General features: G+C 40.1%; 2 protein-coding genes across 3 annotated transcripts in view; one reads left to right on the top strand and one right to left on the bottom strand.

Moving 5' to 3' along the window:
- Nucleotides 1-26,017, top strand: part of stab1 (stabilin 1) — a 174,173-nt gene that overhangs the window by 15,677 nt on the left and 132,479 nt on the right. For both annotated transcript variants that reach the window (XM_086293106.1, XM_086293107.1), the window contains 15 exons: nucleotides 753-940; nucleotides 1,047-1,183; nucleotides 3,035-3,162; nucleotides 3,476-3,552; nucleotides 4,094-4,216; nucleotides 10,733-10,864; nucleotides 11,032-11,103; nucleotides 14,138-14,251; nucleotides 14,509-14,562; nucleotides 17,052-17,132; nucleotides 17,251-17,409; nucleotides 18,496-18,558; nucleotides 24,032-24,124; nucleotides 24,485-24,571; nucleotides 24,651-24,762. In XM_086293106.1, the coding sequence (XP_086149232.1) occupies nucleotides 753-940; nucleotides 1,047-1,183; nucleotides 3,035-3,162; nucleotides 3,476-3,552; nucleotides 4,094-4,216; nucleotides 10,733-10,864; nucleotides 11,032-11,103; nucleotides 14,138-14,251; nucleotides 14,509-14,562; nucleotides 17,052-17,132; nucleotides 17,251-17,409; nucleotides 18,496-18,558; nucleotides 24,032-24,124; nucleotides 24,485-24,571; nucleotides 24,651-24,762 (1,620 nt within the window). The remainder of the gene's footprint in view (nucleotides 1-752; nucleotides 941-1,046; nucleotides 1,184-3,034; nucleotides 3,163-3,475; nucleotides 3,553-4,093; nucleotides 4,217-10,732; nucleotides 10,865-11,031; nucleotides 11,104-14,137; nucleotides 14,252-14,508; nucleotides 14,563-17,051; nucleotides 17,133-17,250; nucleotides 17,410-18,495; nucleotides 18,559-24,031; nucleotides 24,125-24,484; nucleotides 24,572-24,650; nucleotides 24,763-26,017) is intronic.
- Nucleotides 4,989-9,340, bottom strand: LOC147331066 (E3 ubiquitin-protein ligase TRIM35-like). The gene is made up of 2 exons (XM_086293108.1): nucleotides 9,292-9,340; nucleotides 4,989-9,058 (listed from the first exon to the last, which is right to left on the bottom strand). The coding sequence occupies exons 1-2, from the start codon at nucleotides 9,338-9,340 to the stop codon at nucleotides 7,611-7,613; spliced, it is 1,497 nt and encodes a 498-aa protein (XP_086149234.1). The 3' UTR covers nucleotides 4,989-7,610.

The following is a 26,017-nucleotide window of genomic DNA, read 5'->3' as shown; positions in this document are numbered from 1 at the left end:
TAAAAATGGACTAAAAATCTCTCCTGTTCCCCTCAAAATCAGCAAATTATTAAATACAATAATTTCAGTGTTTTAAATGGAGCTGTTACAATTTTCATGGCCCTGTTCCTAGTTGTAGACAATGAGGAGCATTTGAGGATTTTACAAATCCTCAAAGTAGGGCTTGAAGATGAGCCATGTATCAGCATGTCGGTACAAAAAAATTAGAATTTCATGTGTTTTAATTTGTTTTGACCGACCACCCATCTCACATGATAGGATCTTGTAAACTTAACCCAAAATGGACTTTCTGCTGTTTTAACCAAAAATCAGATCAAACATCTGGGTTGCCAGTGCTCGTTTCTGCTACTGCCGCAGTCTTACTGTTGAAACTATGATATTTCACATGACATTGATATTCAAAGTCATTTACAGAAATTAAAACTTCTGAAAATTGAAGTGTGTGCGACTTGAAGTGTGTGCAAAATTGACTGTCAACACGTGGCTATCGCCCATGTTTAAGATGTTAATAGGACTCAAAAAATGCTAAAAAATAGACTTAAGACTTAAAAAGCACAAAATGTTGACTCACACATTCACTCATACAAAATGTAATTTCTCATGGAATAATTACATATACTGAAGGTATTGCACAAAAGCCCCAGCTCATTCTGAGGGGGTCAGGTGGGGGGAGTGCACTGATTGTTTAAATGGAGTGACCCAGATAACATTATGAATTTAATCTGAAGGTTATTTATTCGTTTTCTGCTCAGGTGTTTGTTCACAGAGGGATTGTGACGTTAATGCCCAGTGCTCCTCTCGGGGGTTAAAGGTCAGCTGCGCATGTAAGCCCGGCTACCTGGGCGATGGCAAAATCTGTATACCTCAGAACCCTTGCTTAGATAACAACGGGGGCTGTCCCTTGAACTCCACAGTTTGTGTCTTCAAAGGAGCCAACAAGGTGAGGAGACCTGCCAAGAGTCAGGAAAAAGCTGTTTGCAACAAAATCCTGACATTTTGTTTAACTCCTCTCTCTCTCTCCATCTCTTTCTCTCTCTGGTTCTCAGTCCAGCTGTGCATGTATGTCCGGCATGTCGCCTATAGGTGGCAGCCCTGAGTCTGGCTGTCAGCTCGTCTCCGCCTGCTCGGTGGACACCTGTGACCCCACAGCTCGCTGTCAGACTGAACTGGATGGCGAACCCAGGTCAGACACACAAACTTTTCTCTACCATTATCTACAACTGGGAGGAGGACCAAAAATGTAGAGCCCAGTCTAAAATGTGACCACAGCCAGAAGAATCGGCTCCTTTTGACTTTGTTGTGACTAAAACCAGAACACCAACCAGAAAAAGATCCATTTCACTCCATGATGAAAGTAGAATAACAAAGTTATCCCAACGCATAAGTCCTGTAACACAATTTTAGGCAGAAAAAAAATAACACACTCTAAATATTTATGTAATACATCTGGGAGATTTGTAGATCGTGCCAGATGTAATGACACCACAGTCGATACAAGCTGGACCGATATTACGTATCGGTATCGGTCTGACGTAAATTACTGGATCGGATATCGGAGAGAAATAAAAAATGTAATCCGATCCATTAAATATCAAAAAAGCACCTCACAAAACTTGCGACATGGCGTAACTCGGCCCATAACGAGTAGCACGTTGGAGCAGTGTGCTCACCTGATAGAGCGGCTGTGTGTTTGTGGCCTCGCTACCAAACTGGCATTTCATCTCCGAGGAAGTGATCCCAGAGAGAAGTAAAGCAAGTGTGTAAGTTCATCTTTGAACGTTTGTAAAGCATTCCCACGTTAAGCTTAACAACCGATATATGGAGCGACTGCCTCTTCTCTCTCCCTCCCTCTCCTGCTGGTACTTCAGTTGTGAAATTGCTTAGTGATCAGCTGATCGGCTTTTCTGTCGCGAGTCCGTCTCTCTTCTTTGTTTTTGGCCTACTTTGCGCCAGAAAGAGGAAATTAGCGGGTGAACAACAGCAGCAGGTTTAACCTTGATAAGCTGTTGTTAGAATTTATTTATTTATAGTCTGCAGTTCTGTTGAAGAAAGATGTTGAATCTATTTAATTATTCTTGAAAAATAATTTATTTCTGTGCAATTTTTTTCCAACCTGCATCAAATTAAAGTTGATTACGTCGATTAAGAATCATGAGGTGGGGGGTGGTTCCCTATTTTTTTTTTGCTGGGAATTTGCAACCCTATTAGTTAGGTTGCTTAATATTTCTGCTAAGTACACTTTAAAATACCAGAATAGGAAGAATGGAGTAGGTTTAAGTTTATTAGATTGATCAGTTTTGCTGAACTATGAAATATTTTGGGCGCAGTGTATTTTTTACATACAGGTATAACAGAATAGCTTTTGTGTTGTTGTTTATTTAAACTTGAGTATGAACTTATACAAAATGCAGCAAGATATAAAAAAACAGTTTTATTGATTAAAACACACTATATCGGATTCATATCGGTATCGGCAGATATCCAAATTTATGATATCAGTATCGGTATCGGACATAAAAAAGTGGTATCGTGCCATCTCTAGTTTAAACAACAAGTGCGCTGGGCTTCTGCGCTGAGCCGGAGGTGTGTGCCTGAGATGACCAAATAAATGACCAAAACCCTCTCAGAAAAAAACAACCTGAAACTGAACATTTAGCTGATAAGGATTACTTGTCTACACACTGACCTCTTTATTTGAAATTGTGGTTATGTTTAATATGAATATTTAACATAAAGACAAAAGAAATACAAATTTAGTAGGTCCGTGTTTATATAAAGATAAAGATAAAGCTGTCCGAAACACTGCTTTGAGTCTTGAGTTAAAATCCATCAAATGGGCAAACACAAAGCATCTCGATCATGTGTGCTGAACTTGATTAGATGTGATTTTAAACTGGAGCGTTACTTTCACTGAGAATGATTCGCTTCCTAAAAGTAACGATGGGAAAACCTGGAAAGATCAGATAGGTCAGGTCACAGTGTCAGTTGCGTCAGTTGGCTAAAGTGGCGCTCTCTTCCTGCCCCCTTCTCTCAGATGTGTTTGTGAAGTGGATCAGATCAGTGATGGTCGGCGTTGTTATGGTAACCTGATGGAGCGCGCCATGGAGCTGGACCGGAGCGGCAGCTGGAGAGGAAACTTTACTGGAGCCATTTCCATGTTTGGTAAAACTAACCAGCAAAAATACGCTCTGAGAAATACCCGCAGTACTTTATTGAACTATGGCGGGGTTTCCTGTTAAAACAAGAGATCATCACCTCAGAGTGTTTCAAGCTAACTGACAGGATATGACTTAAAGTGAGGCGTGGTGGTGATATCAGCTTTTTTTAAAAATAATAAAAACATGAGTCTGTGTCCCGATTATCCTGCAAGGTAATTTATATGAGACATGCTGTTTTTTGTACGTTCTTTGGTGTTGCTATTCTTTTACCGCACCTTTCCTTTGACCTTTGGGGTGTGTGTGTGTGTGTGTTTCAGAGGCAGGCTGTCCACGTCTGCTGAATCATAACGGACCCTTCACAGCTTTCATTCCCCTGCTGAAATCACCTCTGCCTGTAGGTCACCTGCTTGTCTGAATTTTATTTTAATGATCTCCTCCAGCACAGGAAGCTCCTGAGGGATGAAGCCATAGATTTGAAAAGCTTAATCCGCAACTTAAACAAATCTCTGGTGCTGCCTTCTTAGATCTGTGCAAAATTAGGAAAAAAAATAGTTCATGCATTTATTACTTCTAAGAAGAGATTAAATTTCTGCCATGTTAGCATCTCTTCATTGACTCAGTGATAAATGCAGTATAAATCCTTTTCCTCACACACAGTTACAAATTATCAGGCCCTTTCATATATTAAGGACCTCAGTACCATATTATCCCAGTAGAGCACTTTTCTCTGAGACTGCGGGCTTACTTGTTGTTGAGTTTCCAAAAGTAGAATGGGAGGTAGAGCCTTCATCTATCAGGCTCCCCTTCTGAGACTCACTCAGAGGCTGCTCACAGACTCACATGATCTCAAATTACATCTAGCATACCTAATAATTAGAAACTAACTGATCGATAAATACAAAAACCTGGTCTTCTAAACCAAAATATCTCTGCAGGACTTAAATCAGGAGACAGTATGTAAAAACCACCTGATCCTGGGTCAGTACCTCTACAGGGATCTGACTGGTCGAGACTTCAACCTGTACGGAGGATCCAAGCTGAGGACCAAAGAAAACAAGGTAACACTGCTTCTCCAGACTCCAGCTGCTGTTCAAGCTAGATAGTAAAGAAAAAATGAAAGGTGTAAGCCTGGTTCTTGCCTTTGGAAATTATTTTTGGTGGAGACATTTGTCAAAGCCAAGGAAGCAGCCACTGTTATTCACAAGCATAAGGTCAAAATTTCCTGGAGCTTTTAGTTCAGGTCCAGCGTGCTGTTGTCTGGAAACTCAACAGTCACGACAAGACTTTTTCCTAAAAATCAATCATTGCCTCCCACCTTACACAAACCCACACTGTATCAGAAAATTATTTTTGAAGGTTTGACATCACCTGGTGATGTGACCTTTGAAAGTTTACCCAAAATGCACCCAAATTAAGTTTTTCTGTTTTTTTCTGTTGCTCTCATAATCACATAGACATTAAAGTCCTGCAGATTTTCTGTTGAAACTATTTTATATCCATTAATGAGATTTTTTCTTTAAATTGGGACAAGTGGAGTGATGTTGCAGTGCTCAAATTTCTGTCCGTATAATATAACTAAGCAGGAGTACAGACTTTGACACACAATTCCAGTGATTTGAAGTAGGTGTGATTTTCACTTCAACTACAAAGTGAAACTATTAAGAATCTCTTTCATGGGTCAAGACAGGAGCCCAGCATATTCTTTATTTAACTGAAGTTTAATGCAGATTTCACACATAAGAGCCCCCGGCTCTCTTCTCTGGGACACAGCACAACCACCAGACTGCCAATGTCCAGTCTACATTAGTAAGTTAAAGTTGGTTACAAGGATACACCAGAAACAAAAAAGTTCTTTCAGCATGATTTTTATTCTTGCCACAATTAGAAAAAGCAATATGACAAAGAACTGGAACAAAGCAAAGTGCATGCTACAGAAAATCATTTCCCCTTGCATTAGTTTTGTTTGCATCCATGTGGTTAATATTACACAAACATTTAAGTGATGCAACTCTTCACTACCTCTATCAGCGGTTTTCATCACACAGACTCAAGATAGTGTGATAGTATCTACAAAACCATCACACACCATTGTGTTTAAAATCAGCACTTCTAACAGTGTTATCATCATCGTCTTCTGTCACCCGCCGCCTCAACAATTCTCTATCGTAACATGCTGGCATAACTCGCTGGTGATGGAGACTGGTTATTGAATGAAATTAGTTTTATTTACCAACTGAGTGTGTCCATTACACTCAGTTATATACAATTCATATATCTTCAAATCACAACCCACACAGTTTATTAGATTTTTTTCATTATTAAACGTCTTGTTAAACCAAACCAAACAGTCTGTTAAGTAACACATCATTAAATCACAGCAGAAATTATTTGACAGAAATTATGTTAGGTGAGATGTATAAGGATATTATCTTCAGAATTATGTGACACGTTCTTTTTTCCCAATAATTCTCTCATTTTGTGTCTCTTAATTATTCAACGTCTGAGTAATGGTGTTAAATAACTATATAAACAGATTATGTGGTTACAAGAACAGCAGACTGGTTACCATGACCCGTTTCCATGAGACTGTTGTGAAGACAACATTAATGGTTCCATAAATTAGATGAACATTTATAAGGCAGAAATAAATATTTGCTGTCCAGAGAGCACTACAGAACCAGAAGTTCTGTCTTCTGTGTTCTAGTACTTATGAAGCAGACAAACACACACTCCCACACACCTCAGACAAATTTAAAAGGTTAATCTCATGAGCATGTCTTTGGGCTGGCTGGGCACAAAGAGAAAACCCACACAGGGAAACGAGAACATGACAACTCCACATAGAAAGTTCTCAACCAACCAGCTGGTTCAAACCCAGAAACCTTGCTGTGAAGTGACAGCAAGGTTGTGGATTTAAACACAAACATTTAAAAACATTGTGAATTTAAAAATAAAAGCATTGTGTAACGCTGTAACTCAGGGTTTTCCCTTCACATTTTAAGTTTCTTTCCCAAGGCCAAAGTGAAGTCACGAGCATTGTGAAACATTATTTTGAGGACTGTATTTCATATACTCAAGCATCTTAGACATTCTTGTTCATGAAGTAGCCAGAAAAATACCCCACACGTTTCTGTCACAGGCAGCGGGAGGTGACAGTGTGTAGAGCAGGGGTAGGCAACTCCAGGCCTCGAGTGCCGGTGTCCTGCAGGTTTTAGATCCCACCCTGGGTTAACACACCTGAATCAAATGATTAGTTCATTACCAGGCTTCTGGAGAACTTCAAGACATGCTGAGGAGTCATTTAGCCCTTTAAATCAGCTGTGATGGATCATGGACGCATCTAAAACCTCCAGGACACCGGCACTCGAGGCCTGGAGTTGCCTACCCTTGGCGTAGAGTGAATACTGGACCCAAATGCAGATCAAAAAATGGAGCGTAAAAAGGTAACTCGAATAATAAAAAAGCGAGCATGAGTAACATGTACATGAGTACAAAAAACACAGAAAAGCAGCGGTGTCCAAACCCAGGCCTTAAGGGCTGGTGTCCTACAGGTTTTAGATGTGTCCTTGATCCAAGACAGCTGATTTAAATGACCTCCTCAACATGCTCTCCAGAGGCCTGGTTATGAACTAATCATTTGATTCAGGTGTGCAGACCCAGGATGACATCTAAAACCTGAGGGACACCGGCCCTCGAGGCCTGGAGTTGGCCAAGCCTGCGGTAAAGTGAACAGGAACGAAAACTAAACTAAAACCTAAACTGGAAGAAACTAAACTACGACAACTGCAACGAAAGACATGAACACGATTCAGGGCAGGAGCATGCAAAAAGCGAGGAAAAAACAGGAACATGGAACGTGAGCATGACCTGAGCTGAATCATGAAATACCTTGGCGTGACATGACATCGTGAAAGTAACACAGACAACCCGACAAAGACTGAATGGAGGCACAGAGGAGGCTAATGAGGGAAGTGGGGAAACAGCTGACACAAAGGAACATAATGACACCACAGGGGAAGTAAAACAAAACACATTGAACATGGAGACAGCTGACTCTTCAAAATAAAACAGGAAACACTGAAAGACGTAAACATGAGACACAGGGTTGAAGACAAAAGGGGAATCTAATGAACAACGAACTATAACAGGGCAACTTAGGCGAAATAGAAATGAGACCATATTTCTACAAAACAACCATAAATCCTGACCTAAATGTTCCATTGTAGACTATCGAGTAGCTTTTGATTTTATGTATATTGAGGTACAAATAAAACCAATAAATATATGAGAGTACTTCATCACCATTGCAGCAGTCTTTTATATTCACCAGCTTGTACACTTGTCTAATATTTGCGCCGTTAATATTAAAGTTGCTCTACGTTCCTAAACAATTAACAAATTTTGTCTCACAGTTTTGTCATATTTCCCAACTTTATGATGATATGCATCACTCTAAGTGTTCTTTTCCACTGTCACAGTGACCTTCACTGGTAAAATCTTCACGGGCTGAGGATTCTCAGTGTAAATGTAAGGAAACAGGGTGTCAGAGAAGCTGTGTGTGAAGGTGTGCATGTGGGCATTAGTGTCGAGATCAGAGAACGACAACTTTCCTCTGTCAAAGTCCAGATGGACTCTGATCCTCCGCACTTCCTTCTTCACTGGTAGATCCTTCTCAGTGTCTGGTGATGAAAATGCTGAGAATTTACCATTAGAGAACAAAATTCTCCACAGTCCTGACTGAAGACGCCCACTGACCTGGGAGTACTCGCTCAACACGCCCAGTTCCCAGTCCTTGTTGTTTCCAACATCAACATCCCACTCATGTGTCCCTGAGTTGAAGCCTTTAGAGCCGAGAACAGAGCAGGAGAACTTGGTTCTCTCCGGGTTTTTGGGAAGTGGTTTCCGCTCTCCTGATTTCACGCTGCTCAGATTATCGAATACAACAAGTTCTGGGTCGGCAGTGTTTGGATCAAGAATCACAGGACTGTAGAAGACCTTCTCTTTCATTTTGTTCCAGACGTTGAAGGTCAGGTTGCCCAGGTGTTTGGCCACATCTATGAGCACTCCTGAAGCCAGCTCTGGATCTTGCAGCAGGGGGTGCTGTTGGGCTTTTTTAACTGCAGCCTTGTAGTTTTGCAGGAATGAGATGTCTTCAGCTTTGAGCTCCCTCTCTGTGGCTCTGATTGTGCTAGAAAGAGCTGCTATTTCTCTGCTCAGACTCTCAACCTTCTCCTTCATTATCTTAGACTTCTGCACCTCATCCTCCTTCAGGTTAGCAATCCTCACCTTCTCTTCATCGTGCAAAAACTGGTGAAGATTCTTAAACTGCTCCTTAATCTCCCCCTCTGTGCTTTGGGCTTGGACTTTGATGTGTTTCACTATTTGATCATAGCTTCCTTTAACATCTTCAAAGACCTGCAGTTTCTCCTTTAAGGGCTTCAGGGATTTCTGGAGATCCTCTTTAAGATCCTGTGCAGCCTCATCGATGGGTCTGAATCTGTGGTTGCTATGCATTTTCGAGTCTCGACAGATCACACATATTGGCTGCTGGTGGTCCAGACAGAAGATTTTGAATTTCTCAGAGTGCAGACTGCAGAGTGACTCGGACCCTTCTGAAACTCTTCGGCCTCTCTCGCCTCTCTCGCCTCTCTCGCCTCTCTCCGCTAAAAAGGCCTCGCACAGGTTCTTTAATGCCAAATTACGAGGGGGATCACTCTTTGAGGATCTTCTCTTGCAGCACGGACATTCGCATGTTTTCTTCCCACTCCACCATTTTTGGAGGCAGTCTTTGCAGAAGCTGTGGCTGCATGACAGAACAACAGGGTCTGTGAAGACTTCTTTGCAGACAGGACATAAGAAATCCTCTTCTGATCTGAGCGACATTTTGCCTGTGAATGAAGCTGAAAACACAGCAAAAAATAAAAGTGAAGTCAGTCAGTCCGGAAGATTCTCTGACAGTTGCTTTCACTTTCTGTCGCAGCTCTTTCAGATCATAAAGCAGAGCAAACTGCAGCAGTTGACAGGAATTGCAAGTATTCCTATTTTCCAGTTATCCCAGTGTTCACAGTGTTCCCTCACGGAGCTGTCTTCATTAGTTGGAAGTGATATTTTACGGTGTGATTAGAATCCTTACCGTCTGTCTCTGTTTCTCCTTTCAGGAAGACAAAAACAATAAGCTGCATTTCCTGCTTGACTGCGTGGCTTCACACAGTGGGCGGAGCTTTCTCAAGACATGTCATGCGTGTCTATAACACTAGTTGTATGTTTGCTCAACAGTATTTCATGTATGGTATCAGAACAGATCGTTAACATGGTGAATTAAATGATAACTAGTCAGGAGTCACAAAATAGATTCAGAGACAGTTCTGTCACAGATCACCAGTTCTGCAGCATATAACACGAGCACTTATCTCTGGTAGTCAGATACAGAAGAGTTCAGGGCTCCTGCTTTATCTGCACGTCTGGGCTGTCTGTCCTTGGAAAGTGTGCCAAAGGTTGCAATGCTCTTAAAGGTGCACAAAGTATCCTAAGAGTCAAGTAAAGGTCTCATTCCTTCATTCATTCAATTTATAATGATGCAAGGTTAGAGTCGCTCATTTTTACATCTGTAACTCTGGGAAAAAACACTAAACCTTGAGAATCGATTTCCTCCAATTTACAAAGTGCTTTAACAGTAGTCACGCCTGTTTTTTCCCCCATCACAGGCCCCCTAGATCCACAGGTCAAAGCTTTACTGGACTCTTGTTTATGAGTGGGCCGCTATCAGTCTGAAGCAACATACACAATAAATCTGTCAATTTAAAGATTGACAAACTAAGCTACCAGTTTATCTTGTCAATTTTTCTTTATTAAGCATCTTTGTAACTCCAGACAGAAGTGGATAGACGCAGGTGAACAGACTAATTTTCTCAGTGTTTAAGTCTGTTGAGCCAGTGATCTGATAATGGGATCTCATTGGCTTTTAAGCTGCAAAGGGTTTCTTTCTGATTACAGCAGTAAAGAGTTGCAGCTGTCAAGTCTAGAACAGTGTTTCTTTCACTCCACCTGTGTTCAGGCTGTACAGCCTCATTTTCACTGCCGTTGCAGTATGAAGCTTTACACACAAAAGACACACCAGATAATTGGGCTAATTCTTACAATAGGTTTCTTTTTTGCACACATTCTCCCAGCTTTGTTTCACAGTGAGCACACATGTATTTTTAGCTGCAAAAACGGTCATGTTGTCCACCACTGTTGTCATGTCCCCCCCCCCCAACAATACTAGTAATTGTGTCATTGTTGCACCAATCTTAAAGGCTTCCTGTAATGTGTACAGGATGTGACTGGTGGAAACAGTTTACCAGAATGTATTTTTAATGCTTTATGCTGGCTACATTTAGCATCCTTTGTGCTACAATGACAGATGAAGCTGTGAAAAAAGTGTTAACTTTTTAAAAATATGGGATGTTGTATGTTTGTTGAGGGATAAATGTGTAGTCCATGTAAACCTGCTTGAACCTTGATTCTTGTTTCATAACATGCACAGGTTCTTTAAAGAAAGTCTTTTTTTTTTGGTTGTCTTACTCTTGTTTTAGAGGTTCATCTTGCTGGACAACCCCAGAAAACTGTACTCTGTCATCCAGCAAGACCTGCCAGCATCCAATGGGATCATTCACATCATAGACCAGCCCATCACACCCACCGACTCCTCCCCTCGTGATGAACAGGTAAGTAAATACACAAATGATGTAAAACTCCCTGAAAACACCAAAAAAAGAAACAGAAAAAAGCTTAAACAACAGCTGAGTGAAAAACATTAAAACACTGCAGTTATTTTTTTCCTTTACAGTACAGCACAATATGAAACTTAATGTCTTCTTCTTCTTGTGTTAAGTTTGCTGATTTGACAGTTGGAGAGATTCTGACTAAGGACGACAAGTACAACCGCTTCCTGTCTTTGGTTGATGTAAGTATTTGTGTGACTATGCACCCTCGCGTTTGTCTCCTTCCTTTATTTGACCGCATGCTGAAATTGTTTTACTACAATAAAACAAATAACACTTACAATTTAAACATTTTAAACCACTTAAATGTATCATACAAACTGGATTTGCTGGGAGTTTATTCACAATTGTGCCACATTTAATGCCAAATCGTTTTATTTTATGCCTGTTGTGGGGATAAGTTCTAATTTCTTTGGATTTCCGGGTGAAAATATTAACAGAGTGAGCATGTATACACATGGTCTGCAAGTTTTTGATGTGTTTCTTTGAGCTGTTTATGTATTTAAAGTAAACATCTGCCATACTACCCTAAAGTAAATACTAGTGAGCTGCACTCTCAGAGTGCTTTTGTTTCTTTTTTCACTGTGTGAATTTTTTTCTTTTCCTTCCTCTCTGCCCTTAATTCCCTTTTAAGGGTTTTTAATGACATTCGTTTAACTCTGGACTCTGGCAGCCCTGCTGCACTCTTGTTGTTGGACAGCAGCCTTTGACACGGCTGATACCATGATATCCTGCTATCAAGGCTGAAATCACATGCTGGCCTAAAAGAGTCTGCCCTCCAGTGGTTTTGGTTTATCTTTCTGGAAGGACTTTTTATGACAACATAAATAGCCCCTCTTAATTATAGTGTACCTCAAGGCTCTCTTTTGGGTCCTGCCTTGTTTGCACTGTATATGTTGCCACTGGGGTCTATTTTCTCACGCTACAATCTTTCATTTCACTGTTTTGCTGATGACTTGCAGATCTATCTGCCTTTAAAAGCAGGGTCAGACTGACTTCAGCTATTATTACGCTGTCTTGATGACTCTAAATAGTGGATGTCTTTAAAAAATTTTAATTAAACGAAAACAAAACATACATTGTCATTTTTGGTAACTTCATTAATAATCACACTGAGCCTTCAGACCTGTGGCAGGTCACAGGCTTTGGAATAGTCTTCCTCTTAATATTAGATATGCACAAACATCTCCAAAAGTTGATTCTGTTCACCTGGACGTAGCGTTTTCAGTGGGAGATACGTTTTGTCACTCTTCCAAGTGACTTCTTCAGTCTCAGCTGACTGTAGAAAGACCATCTCTGAATCGAGGAGGGGGCCTAAGGGTACATCTTAAAATGCTGTGATTGCAGCCATTCCACAACTCTCTGTGAATGGTACTCATGGCCATTGATCAGTGGGCTTTGATCAGTGGTTGTTGATCAATGGTCATTAGAATTTGCTTAATTATGATGAAGAAACTGACCTCCCAGCCCATTGTTCCTTCAGTGGGCTGGGAGGTCATTATGCAAATGTACTGTTTATAAGATTGGAGAAACCTGCAGTCAGCTGAGACTGAAGAAGTCACTCGGATGAGTGACGAAACGTTTCTCCCACAAAATGCTACGTCCAGATGAACAGAATCAACTTTTAGAGATTTACTTACCTGGATGAATGAGTCTGCATCAAGATCTGCACAAACACTTGAACATTTTAAATCGCTACTGAAGACACAATTTTATGGTCTGGCATTAAACACACTTTGACCTAAACATTTTGGTTTTAACACCCTTAGTTGTTATTGTTGTTTGAGTTGTTTTTATGATGTATTTCATCTGCTTATTTGTTTTTTCTATATTTTACTGCATCATTGTTTTTGCATTTTATTTATTTTAGTGGCATTTTACATTGTTAAGCACTTTGTGCAGCATGGACTGTTTGGAGATGTGCTTTATAAATAAAGCTGACCTTGACCTTGACTTTGATTGCTTCCACCTGTTGTAAACTGTATTTCTCATTAGTAGTCAGTTTTCTGGTTATATAGTCCTGTGTTTTATTTACTTGGAGAGGGTCCTTTTGCTTTTGTTTTAGATGATCTCTTTATGTTTTTTTTTGTTCATTTCAGGTTGTTCTTTTTGTTTACATTAGGTCCTCCACACCACAGTTATGACACTTCTTTTCCTCATTCTTTAAAAAAAACACCAAGGTCACAGAAAGATTAGTAGTGGAAGTCCTTATGACACTGTTTATAAGAGGTTTAATTTCATTTAAACCCAATTTACAGTGCAGCCTAATACCACCAGCTTCATTCTTTTTTTAACTTCTACTCCAGCAGCTCTGGCTTAACTCATAGCATCACATTTGATGTAAATGTCAACTTCCCTCAAGCTTTCCTCATTTTGTGGAAGATATTTTTAATTTCATGAGGTGTCAGATATCATTGTGTAAGTGAGTGATAGGTCTTTTATTACAGAGCCATGCTGTAACTACCTGCAGAATCTGGTCTGGCATTCCTGCTGAAGAATGCATGACCTCGCTAAAAAGGATTCTGTGAAGTCCCCAGATTCTATTTTTTTTATTGCACTTTGGCGATTCCTTAATTTAAAGGCGCATTTAAGTAAAAAAAAAAAAGATCATTTCATCATTTGACATGTTGTCCGTGCGCTCCTTAAATGTGTGGATTAAATTATTTTCAAATTTGTTATGTTTACACAGCTTCCCCACTTTAAGAAACGCAATTTTAAAATAACACATCAATTTTTTTTTGTGTAGCATATCTAACACTGGCTATTGAGCAGTGCACTACAATTTATATTATGTAATGTATTCTACACAGACTATAAACTGATGAGAATTCAGATCATTTAGTTAGACATTTTCAGCTTCAGACTTTTGGGCTGTATGATGCACATACATATTCTATAACATAAGCATATTGAACCACTGTAATAAGGTTTTTGTTTCAAATCAGTCCACCTCTTAGTTTGAATCTCCAAGCATCTATTTTTGTATTTCCATAAAATGATGGTAAATGCCTGTAAAAACAACTTGTTTTGTTTGTGTGAAATCAAGGGTTTCCCCCCCAAAACATTTATATAACAATTTAAATGAAACTTCTCTGACTTGAACTCAGGGAGGCATGGCTTTGCAAGTGTTTAATTCTGTATTCTGTCTGGCACTGAGGCTTAAAGGAAATCTGTGCTAAATCCTCATTTGTTAATCAGATATGTGTTTTTCTGCAGAACTGTGGGGCGCCGCCACCGTTGCGGGGGCCAGGACCCCTCACTGTGTTCGTCCCCACCAACCAGGCTGTGGACCGAGCCCGAGATGGCAGCATCCTGTACATGCTGAATGATGTAAGACCTCAGGGAGTCACTTCTTATGACACTTTTCATCTCTTTATGATTAGTGCAGATAACACATGCTGAGTTTTTTTAATTATCAACAAATCAAATAAGAAGACCAAAGACTTTGTGACTCTGTCCCAAACTTAATTCTTATTGATAATATTCATCTTGAAGTAACCCAGATATGTTCAGTTTTGTTATTTTCTAAAGCACATTTGGTTCCTTCCATATTAGAGATTGTGCTTTTAATATATTTTTTTTCCCAGGCCAAATATAAACTTCAGGAACTCCTCAGACACCACGTGTTTTCCCAGGCTGCGGTGAGCTCTTACCCTAACTCCCCAATCCTTCTGTCAGAGTTATTTATTTCACTTTCACTTGTTGCTTTTTCCTTTCTTTTTTCCTTTTACCCATTGGCGAACACAGATGAAAAAAGACTTAGCTCCACACTTTTATTCTTAGCTTTGCATTGCTCACGGTTCAAAATAGTCCTTATTTATCTTGTTCTGGGCCTTGGTGCCACCAAGAAACATGCATTTTTTTTATTGGCCACCAGGCAGTGACACTTTCAGGTCACATCAGTAAAAACATGAAGCTAATTTTGCAAATTATATTTATTATTAGAGTCAGAAAGGAGGATTATCCAGGATAATCTCACTGATTGACAATGTGTCAGTCAAGCCAGTGTGGTGTAATTGACCAGTATTTCTGGAGCAGTAACACTTAAATGTCTGTTAAATTAGTTGCACACATCGTTAATGACTACGTCCCTCCATTCATACTGTCTGTTTGTAACAAAGACTCATTTCCTTAAATATATGGAAGCATAGGCCCTGTTAGCTCTCCCCCAGCAGATTGTCCGAGCAGCTGAGAAAACAGGCAGCAATTTTTCACACCAGCTTGTTAATCAACCAAAGACTTAGAGTTTTAATTAATTTGAAAGCCTGATTCTCAGCCTTGTACAACCTAACTGGAAAACTCAAAAACCTGTTTTATTTGATATCATCTATCATCCTGGGCCTTATTAGAGTTTCTGTCTGATTTCTGAGAGTGTTTATCTGACTCAGTTCTCAGCTCAGATAAAATAATTATTGGGGGTGATTTTATCATCCATGTAGATACTAAAAATGACAGCCTCAACATGGCATTTAATCTATTATTAGACTCAAATGGGTTCTTCCAAAACCCACCTACCACTTTCTACACACTCTAGACTATCACTGTAGCCAGATAACACACACCAATTAGTTAAACTTTTAATTTCTCAAAGACATAAAGACCTTGATGACCTAAAAATTTCTGCTTCTAAATCAGATAAAAGTGAGGTTATTGTATACAGTGTTACGGCCCTAGCAGGGCCTCCTCCTGAAGGCGCCTGTGTGGACGTGTCCCACTACCTCTTCTGCCTGAGGTGCCACCTTTCCCTTTTGTGCAGCTGACTCTCGTCAGTAATTAAGGAGATTTAAGCCCAGGGAAAGGTGAGCTCTGGGCGAGAGTGCCATTAGTGTGGTTACAGCTGGTGAGCTGAGTGTTTTGCGGTGTTTGCAGCTAGTGAGCTGTGTTTTTGTGGTTTTCAGCTAGTGGGCTGCATGTCTGTGTTTGCAGCTGGTGAGCCGCACTCTTTTTGACTTACTTTGTACTTTATTGACTAACGTTTGAGTTTTGTTTGTTTCTTTAAATGGTGATAGTGGCTTGACCGTCTCTTTTAGTTAGTTTTAATAGAAACTTTAATAAAACTCTTTGATTTAACCATTTTGCCTCTATCTCCTTTTCCTGACCCGGACACTTTTTGTTACCCCCCCCCCCCCCCCCCCCCCCCATCGCCTGGACCCTTTTAGGGGAACGTAACAACAGTCCAAAAAATTGTAGAAATCCGGTAGCCTATCTAGCCAGATGCTTACTCTGGATGGCATTACCATTATCTGTGAGGTATCTTGGAGTTGTTTTTGACCAAGATATTTTCCTGAATGCAAACAAATATATAGGACTACTTTCTCCCTTTTGTGCAATATCTCCAAAATTAGAAACATCATGTCTCAGAGTGATGCTGAAAAGCTAGCTTATGCCTTTATTGCTTCTAGGCTGGACTACTGTCATTTGTTATTATTGGGATGTCCTAAAAATTCCCAGAAAAACCTTCAGTTGATTCAAAATGCTGCAGCAAGAGTACTGACGGGGATTAGACAGAGAGAGAGCGTATTTCTCCTATATTGGCTTCTCTTCATTGGCTTCCTGTTAAATGTAGAATCAAATTCAAAATCCTGCTCCTCACATACAAGTTCTTGAATAATCAGGCTCCATCTTATCTTAATGACCTCGTAGTATCGTATCACCCCATTAGACCTCTTCACTCTCAGACTGCGGGCTTGTGATTCCCAGGGTATTTAAAAATAGAATAGGAGGCAGCTTTCAGGCCCCTCTTCTGTGGGACCAGCTTCCAGTTTGGATTCGGGTAACAGGTGGAAGAAGAGGCTTGGGTGAGGGAACTCTGAATAAGCGGTAGAAAATGGATGGGTGGATGTTCAATATGAGCGTCAACCACTGCAACAGAATAAGAATGAAAGGAAATAGAAAGGAAATAAAGAAAAGTCAGACATGTAACCTTTTAATTTTATCAGATGAGTTATTCAGATATTTTTTAATCACATTTCTGCTTCTAAAAGTGTAAACTCCTCACATTTATTGACCCATTCCTCAAGCACCGCAAGTTTAGCCACACAACTGATCAGGGCACTAAAAATATAAACGTCATTAGATATTCTTTGTTCATGGTTGAAAAATCACGGTTATGATTTTTTTCTGTCTCTAGCTGACAGTTGATGATCTGAGCACACTCTCTCGGATTCAGACGATGGCAAATCAGATGGTCAAAATCGCTGCATCTGAGGACGTAAGTATAGTTCATTGGTACTTAAAAATGCATGTCACAGTTTAATTTCTACCATATGTAGGACACACATTAGCAGATGACTTAAACACTAGCTGTCCTCTACTTCTCTGTCCTGCAGGGCGGGATCGTATTGGGTGAGAAGAGCATCCGTTTGATGAGCACCAACATCGTGGCATCCAATGGAATCATACATATGATTGACGGGCTGCTGTACCCGCCCTCCATCCTTCCCATCATGCCTCACCGCTGTGATGTTGTTGACAGCAAGATCACTGTGGTGAGAAAAGACACGCACGCACGCACACACACAGTCTGAATCAGTTTAGTTCTGGGGGCGAGGGGTAATTAAAAAGGGTGTCAGTAGATTCTAAAGATGTTAGCACATGTGTTACAGCAACGCTTTCACTATCCATCAGTTTTTCTATATTGGTTCTTTCTTTCACACAGTGTAACTCCTAACCTTTTGCCTTGAGTCTGGTTGACAGTTTGCAGATGTAAATGAATATCAGAACTGAAATAGTTGGGGTCACTACTGCTGCATGTCATTGTTTTTTAAACTGCGATGAAGGAGAAACAACAATGGTCCTGACTTTGAAGAGCATTTTTGCCTGTTTTTTGGAGATGAAGCCATAATTGAAAAGATTCTCTCAATGACATTTTTGTCTGTTTATAATACTTTACATTAAATTTTTAATGGCAGGTCATCTCCTGTAGAAATGGAAATATCATAGAGCTGGGCGATATGACCTCAAACCAAAATCACAATTAACATTTGACCTTAATTTTGGTTAAAGAATAATCATGATTACACACTTGAATAAAGGAAGGCACACACATATACAATGAGGGAAAAAGTTATTCGATCCTCTGCTGAATTTGTAAGTTTGATCAAGTTCAAAGAAATGAACAGTCTCAGGCTGGAGAGAGACAGTATATCAGCCAAAAGACATACAAAATACATAAAATAAAACCTATAAATAGATTTTTGTGTCACTTACTGGAGTAAGTATTTGATCCCCAAACAAAACATGACTTAGTGCTTGGTGGAGAAACCTTTGCAGTAAGACGTTTATTGTAGTTAATCACCAGGTTTGCACACCTCTCAGGAGAGTTTTTTATTATGTTGATTACAGTTTCTAAATGTGGGCTTTTATTAATTTCCTATTAATTTCCCAGCTCTAATCATAGCCTTTCTTTCAGCAGGTTTGCCGTTTTCAGTAGAGCAGGATTAACTCTTTTAGTGCATGTTTATGTGTTTGAATCAATGGATTAAAAAAAACAACAGGCAACAACAAAAAATCCAATCATGACACGTATTACCACCTCCCTCAAAAATTAAAGTTTAATTTTTGTGTGTTTTCAGGGTCCTTGTGTTCACTGCAGTTACCTCTCTGCGACCCAGTGTCCAGAAGGCAGCACCGAGCTGGTAAAATGCATTCTGTTCTCTTCTACTTTATATATTGTTATTACTCTACATCAAAGATAACCCTAGCTTTCAGGGGTCTGAAAAGTAAAGCGGATATCTATCTGCCTTAAACCTGCATTCTTCCTAGTCTACTGCAGGGGGTGACTCATGCAGGGGTGACTCCTCTTGTTAAAAGAATGAAGTCTGGTTGTATAAAGTCTAAGGTGGTGGTTCTCAGTCTTTTTGTGGTGTGTCTCACATCCTGTAGTCATTGGTTATTTAATCATCTACAGTGAAAAGTGTCATATTGACACCTCTTGTTCATCATATCTGGCTTGATGTGTCAAAAACAGTGACGCTTTACACTACATTCAGTCATTCACCCATTCACACACACATTCACACACACATTCACAATGGCAAGCTACTTTGTAGCCACAGCTGCTCTGGGGCGCACTGACAGAGCGAGGCTGCCAGCGCTAGCGGGCCCTCTGACCACCACCAGTAGGCAAACATGGGGTTAGTATCTTGCCCAAGGATATTTGGCATGTAGCCAGGAGGCAGCCTGGGATCGAACCACTGACCTTCTGAGTAGTGGCTGACCTGCTCTGCCACCTGAGCTACAGCCACTTTAAGTATGACTCAAGTGCTATTAAACAGAGCAAGGGATTTTTAACGCAGCTTTTTCCAAACATCCTAGTTTTATTTTAGATGCTTACATTATTTTACTTCACACAAGGAAAAAATTATTTCACAAAAACTACCAGGTTGAAAGTTATTACCCCCCTCCAATGCTAGTAGTCAGTTTTTGCTCAATAACAGTCTGCAGTTGCTGGTTTCATTCTTCTTTGGTGAATCGCTCAAGCTCCTCTTGATTTGATGGTCTTCTGGCATAGAGCTTCAGTTACCCCCCACAGATTTCAGTGGATTCAAGTCAAGGCTTTAACCCTTTAAAGCCTATCGTTTTGCGTAACTATGTTTAAATCCCTGTAGAACCGGAACCACGTAAGCTAGCGCAATAATCTTTATTTTTGCATATGAAACCGGAGTTGTACTTACATCTTATGCCATCAGCTTGTCCACACATAGCTTTGCAAAAGCTGCATAAAAAGCGCTTGCAGGAACAAAAACATAATATTCCAGAAATATACTTTGCCGATCTGATCAGCTGTTCATAACACTTCCCACATTGAAATCGATGTCAGCGCGAACGATGGCATGTCCGCCATTACCTGCCCGAAACCGAAAGTGACGTCATTTTCGCGGAAAATATAGTTTTTTACTTGACTTTATGCTTTTCTGAATAGTTTCTGTGATGCTTAGAACTCAAATTGCACTGCTGAAAATAGTTTATTTTGATGCACATGCTGTTTTCTTTGCAAATTTGCATCATAAGATTGTTTTTTGTTTTTTCTGCAGTATATAAAAATTGCTGTATCTCAAAAATAAAACTATGAAGACACTCAAAATAAATCCTATTGTTGGAAACTATTTTTTGCAACTTTTTTGTATTTAAAGTTTTGAGTGATAAACCTCTTAAATTTCTCCAAGTAGAAATGTATGTATAGAAAACCAAAAATGATTTTCAATTTTTTTGTAGTTTATTGCACTTTTTTTCAATTTATGTTGTTACTATGGACTTAATGCATACATATTATTAAAATTTGGGCTATAACAGTTGTATTGATGTATAGTAACTTGAAATGCTCCCTAAAATGGCACTACAGCATGTAAAAATATAAAGTAAGCTCTAGCGGTCTTGGTTCTATGGTAGGTCTTAAAGGGTTAATGCTTGTCAATAACATTCACTGTGGTCATCTGGAGGTAAGCGACGATCCAGACCCAGTTTTGCTCGTGACTGCTTGAGATTTCACATATCCTTCTTTCTTCATGGTTTCTTCCACCTTGACAAGATTCCCAGTTCAAGACACTCTGAAGTGTCCCCCCAGCATAACACTCCCACCACTGTGTTTCACTGTGGGGATGGTGTTCTTTGTTTTGTACGCCTGTTCCTTCTTTCTCCAAACATAAGCAGCATCTCTGTGGCCAAAGAGTCCTAATTTTATCTCATCTGATCAAAGGACGCACTTTCAGCATGTATGCTTTTTCTCTAGGTTGTCCTTAGCATACTTCAGGCTGGTTTGAAGGTGTCTTTCCTGCAGGAGTGGAGTTTTTCTTAGTCTGCAACTTCACAGTCCATTCCTGTGCAGGGTCCAAGTGATCATCTTTTTTGAGACTACAATTCCTGACTTGACTAAGTCATTAATTTGTGTCTTGGCAGTTGTTTTGAATGTTAGGTTTATATTATTGGATTGTCATTTATGCTTAGAAATGTATATATGCTTAGAGTTATATAATCAATTGCATATTGATAGGATGTCTGATCCTTAGCAATCTGCTAAGACTCTGTGTGCCTTCCAGAGTGTTCTGGCATACACACACATCCTAAGGTCACGAGAGAGGTCGTACCTTCTCTAACTGATTTATGGTATAGGAGGACACCTACTCTGTATCTGTTTTAGTATAAGAGCCTTTGTTTAGGTGGACTGCTGGACTCCTGGCACCAGCAGGTCTGGGGAGTCTTCAAAGGGTCACATTTTGTGCACACACACACACACACACACACACACACACACACACACACACACACACACACACACACACACACACACACACACACACACACAGGCAGTACTCTTTGTTCACATGCATGCCTATGTAAGACGTCATATGTTAATGAATCTATACATATTCATGTAACTATGGCATTATTTTTGTGCCACTATTCTGAGTGCACGTAAAAAAACTTTGAGCACACGTAAAAAAAACGTGCAGGTGCAAGTGTTGCATTTTGAGGAGAAATTTATTTTGAGCGAAGAAAAGCTACATTTAAGTGAACAAAATTCATTGCTGCTGTAACAGCAGTCTGCCGAGGAAGGAGCGGCTAGCAGGTCCTGCGGGCATGTGGTGTGGAGGTTAGCCGGATAACTCGAAGCCAGTCAGTTAAATTAAACAACAGACCTTTATTCCTTGTCAGCAACATAAGACCATACAAGCCAGGTCTCCACGGCTCTACACTGTCCGTACATACATGTGCAGGGATTGGTAGTCGCTGCCGCCAGGCCGTTGCAATGGTGAGGTCTGTCTTGAGAGCAGAACACGAGCAGCATGTAATGGCTGCCACGCTATACTCACACACCCCCTAGGAGACTCCCCCCCCCTAGTGGTGCTATAAAACAATAAGGGTTGTTACATCGCGTGCAAAAAATGGAGTTTGAAATATCACTCTTTCTGGGTCACAAAATAAACTTTTAAGATATTTTCATGCGAGAATGGTGCTGTGTAAACTTCTAATATCTGCATCAAGACATCACATATTTGCATAAGTGCTCTAACGTTTTCGGAGATGCCTGTTACCCACCAGCTGACCGGGTGGTCACTCGGGTTAAACATAATATATAAGGCTGAACTGACACCACCAGGTATTATAGGAAAAACCATAAAGCCTTTGAACTAAAACAAACGCTGTTGTGACAGTGATGTACACTGTCTTGTTGGTATATATGCATGATTTGTATCACCTTAATGTTTCCCTCTCACCACATAACCAAACCGATATCATGACCAGCAGCTTTTACAGCTGTGGCTCCAGCAAACATCAGCTGATACTAGAAAGTAATATTAAATAAATTATAACAACAGCTTATCAAGCTTGAACATGCTGCTGTTGTTTAGCGCAACATCCGCTGGTTTCCTCTTTCTGGCGCAAAGTGGGCGATAAACAAACAAGGGAGACGATCAACTGATCATTGATCAGTTTCATGATTGAAGTAGAAACGGGAGAGGGAGGGAGAGAGAGAATGAGAGAAGAAGAGGCAGCTGTGCAGCAACGTAAAGACAGAATAACTCCAGCTTTGTGTCTTTTTTTCATTCTAGCTGAAGTACGGGATGAATCGCGTTCCTTTTCCCCTCAATACGGATGTATTGTAATTGGTCCAGCCCAGAGTTGATCATGACCAATTGGCTAATCCACCACCTTTCATTGTTTATACCATTACAAAAACAAACAAACAAACATAAAAGTGAAAAATCATCATTGCCCCACGGGGCAAATACCTGGTACGCCCAATGGCCAGTCAGCTGGTGGGTAACGGGCATCTCCGAAAACGTTAGAGCACTTATGCAAATATGTGATGTCTTGATGAATCGAGCAGATATTAGAAGTTTACACAGCACCATTCTTGCATGAAAATATCTTAAAAATTTATTTTGTAACCCAGAAAGAGTAATATTTCAAACTCCGCCACTCTGTGTTGGGGCTCAAGAGTTGGGAGTTCGTCTTGTAATCGGAAGGTTGCCGGTTCGGAGCTGATTGGAGACCAAAACAGCCAATCAGATTTTTTTGCATCCAAGTCTGTGATTGGCTGGTTTTGTGGCACGGTGAACAGAAAGAGTTGAACGCGCACGGGCAGAAATATTGAGAGCGCAAGCAACACATTGTGAGCGAGCCCAAATGCAAAAACTGAGCGAGAGGGGCTGCTTTTGTGTGTGTATATGGATAATAGCAAACACTAAAATACATTTTTGCTCGCAGCAATGAATTTTGTTCACTCAAATTTAGCTTTTCTTCGCTCAAAATAAATTCCTCCTCAAAATGCAACACTTGCACCTGTCCAATTTTTGCGCGCGCTCAGAATAGTGGCACAAAAATAACGCCATATGTAACCACAATAAAGAGCAGTGCTACGGGGGAGCTAACTGAGAGTGACTGGGGTTTGAGCGGAAGGAACGGCGCTCGTTAGAGTTCTCTCCCTCGTGCACGAGCAACACAAAGAGCTCTGGTGACTTGCGTCTTGCTTTTCCCATTGTAGTAGAATTGTCTTGGCATTCCAGCAATAGGCCTGTGCTACACAGGCCTATTGTAACACAGGCCTATTGCCTATTATGTGGCAGTCTTTGAATTTGTTTAAGATTTATTATTGCAGTTCTTGACACTTGGAAAAATCTTTTGCATGATGCTTTCTAGATGAGAATCCTCAGTTTTAACTGGATTTTAAAAGCTTTGAGCACCACAAAGTTATAGCACAGCAGGGGCTTGTAAAAGAGCACTGGAGAAAACTTTGACAAAAACTTTAAAATTTCATATTGGGATTAATAATTTTATCCTCCGCAATAATTACTTTGTCTGGTTGCTTTTCTGCCTTGCAGTTTGCAGAGCTTATTGATTCGCTCTTCTGCTTTTGTGTTCACCTGATTCTGCCTAAAAAAATAAACCTGGTTTCAAGTGTTTGAAGTTCACAGAAACCATCAGTCGTGCCATGATTTGATGTTGAGAAACCCCTCTTTTCTTAGTTCTGATGCCATGCTTTTCACAGGGACACAATTTCGAATGCTCTGGGAATCTTTCCCAGCATCACTTTGGTCATTTTGCCAGCCAGTGCGGGTTTTTTTTATGTGAACTAGTAGCAAAAAATCTATGCTTCTGTCTATTCAGGGTAGTCATCTGAGCGACTGCGAGTACGTCACATCTCCTCTCAGGCCATCGCTCAGCAAAGGCTGCGCCAAATACTGCAACACCACCAAACAGGTGAAAGAGGAACTGGTGCTTTATTTTTAACTTGATGCAGCTGAGTTATTATAGGCAATCATTTTTACATTTGCTTTTGTTTTATGTAATTTGTGATTTTTGTTTTGTCCGATCAGTTTAATTCTGCTTAGTTTCCTGTGTTTTATTAGTTTTTCATTTTAATTATGTGTGATATTTATCAGGATGTTCACAGTTGCTGAGCTGGATTGTGGTCTTTTGTCACTTCCAATTCCCCAGTGGTGGATTAGTCCTTATTGAAACATATATTTAATACATTTGAAAACATTTATTGGTTTTGTTCTGTTGTGTGTGTGTGTGTGTGTGTGTGTGTGTGTGTGTGTGTGTGTGTGTGTTTCACAGGTAGCAAAGTGTTGTAAAGGTTTCTATGGTCCGGACTGTAAGCCCTGCATCGGAGGATTTCAGCATCCATGCTACGACAAAGGAACTGTAAGGAGGAACATTCAGGCAGCCTCGTCCCTCGGCTGATGTGTTTTAATTTTTAATTTTTTGCTTTGATTGCACACAGTGCTCTGATGGTATCCATGGTAATGGCTCATGTAGCTGTCAGGCAGGCTGGATGGGTATTGCCTGCCACATCTGCTCAGATCCAAACAAACATGGTGTGAACTGTGATGAAGGTAACGCCTCCTCTTAGCTGACAGCTTTTCACTATGTTCAATGAAATGTCCATTTCCAATTTGATGTATTTACATACAGAAATTATGTTTTTTAAATTTCGTTTTAGTTTTTTCTTTTAAGTTCAGTTTTGGTTCTGTTGGTTTTCAGAACGACTTTGCTTGTTTCATTTTGAGTTTATTGTTTATTTAATGTTTATTTTTTTCTGTAGTTCTTGTAAGTTTCTATATTGATTCTGGGTTTTTACCCCTCAGCCGTAAAAGGCTTATGGGGCATTATTGTCACCCTGCTGGGCGGGTGGATAGCATGGTCATGCACGTTTGGGAATGTGAGTTATTGTAAATGCTGTAAGTCGAGAACAAGGCAATGTAGGATTTTGAAATTTATACTGTAGGTCTGTCTACTAAAAATCTCAGATGTGTTCAAATTGCAGTGACCTCGAGTTCATGGGACCTTGAGGTCAAATTTTCTGAAAATCTTGTGATTCTCAATGAGGCAATGAAGGATTGTAAAATTTATACCATAGGTGTGTCTAATAGGAGGCTGAGGGATAACACTGGCAGCAGCCATTATTTTTATTTCCTAAAATCAGCATGAATTATGTATTATCCTGAGAATAAAATGGCCTTTGGTATTCTGAATTTTTTTATTGGTATTCAGAAAAGGTACTGCAATAGCTTTCTTTTCTGAATACTAAGGGTCATTGAGTTGCAGACATGGCATCCTGTCTCAATAAATAAATTAAGCCTCCTGATGCTTGTTGAGTTGATAAATTTGAAGAAAGTAACAAAAGAACGAAGTATGAGCTCTACACAAGAGTGACTGAGCTCCTCAGCCTGTATATAAGCCCACAGACACCCTATGAAGGAAGCTCATTTCCTCTGCTTCTATCCTCAGTCCTATTCTTTTGGTGAGGTTAGGAATGTAGAACAACCAGTAAACTGGCCTTCATGCTGAGCCCTTTGTTCACCACAGCAGACCAGTACAAGGTCCACATCACTGCACCAATCCTGACATGAATGGCCTTCTTAGAATTTTATTGTCGATCCATCCAACAGTGGTTGAGGCCCTTTACCCAGAACCACATAAATCACACTAATTTATGGACCTGCTAGAAGAAATGAGGCCAAAAATATGATTAATCTTTGGAAATCATATTTACAAATGCTTCATTTTTACCCTTATATCAACATCCAGTGTCCTGTTTTCTGAGGCTTAACTGGATTAATATTATTATAATAACTATTTAGTGTGAAA

This window comes from Aulonocara sp. 'chitande type north' Nkhata Bay, linkage group LG5 (assembly GCF_057382095.1).
Source record: "Aulonocara sp. 'chitande type north' Nkhata Bay isolate Kocher_YH1m ecotype deep benthic linkage group LG5, A_spYH_male_GT1.1, whole genome shotgun sequence".
NCBI lineage: Eukaryota > Metazoa > Chordata > Actinopteri > Cichliformes > Cichlidae > Aulonocara > Aulonocara sp. 'chitande type north' Nkhata Bay.
This window is presented reverse-complemented; position numbering and strand designations above follow the sequence as displayed.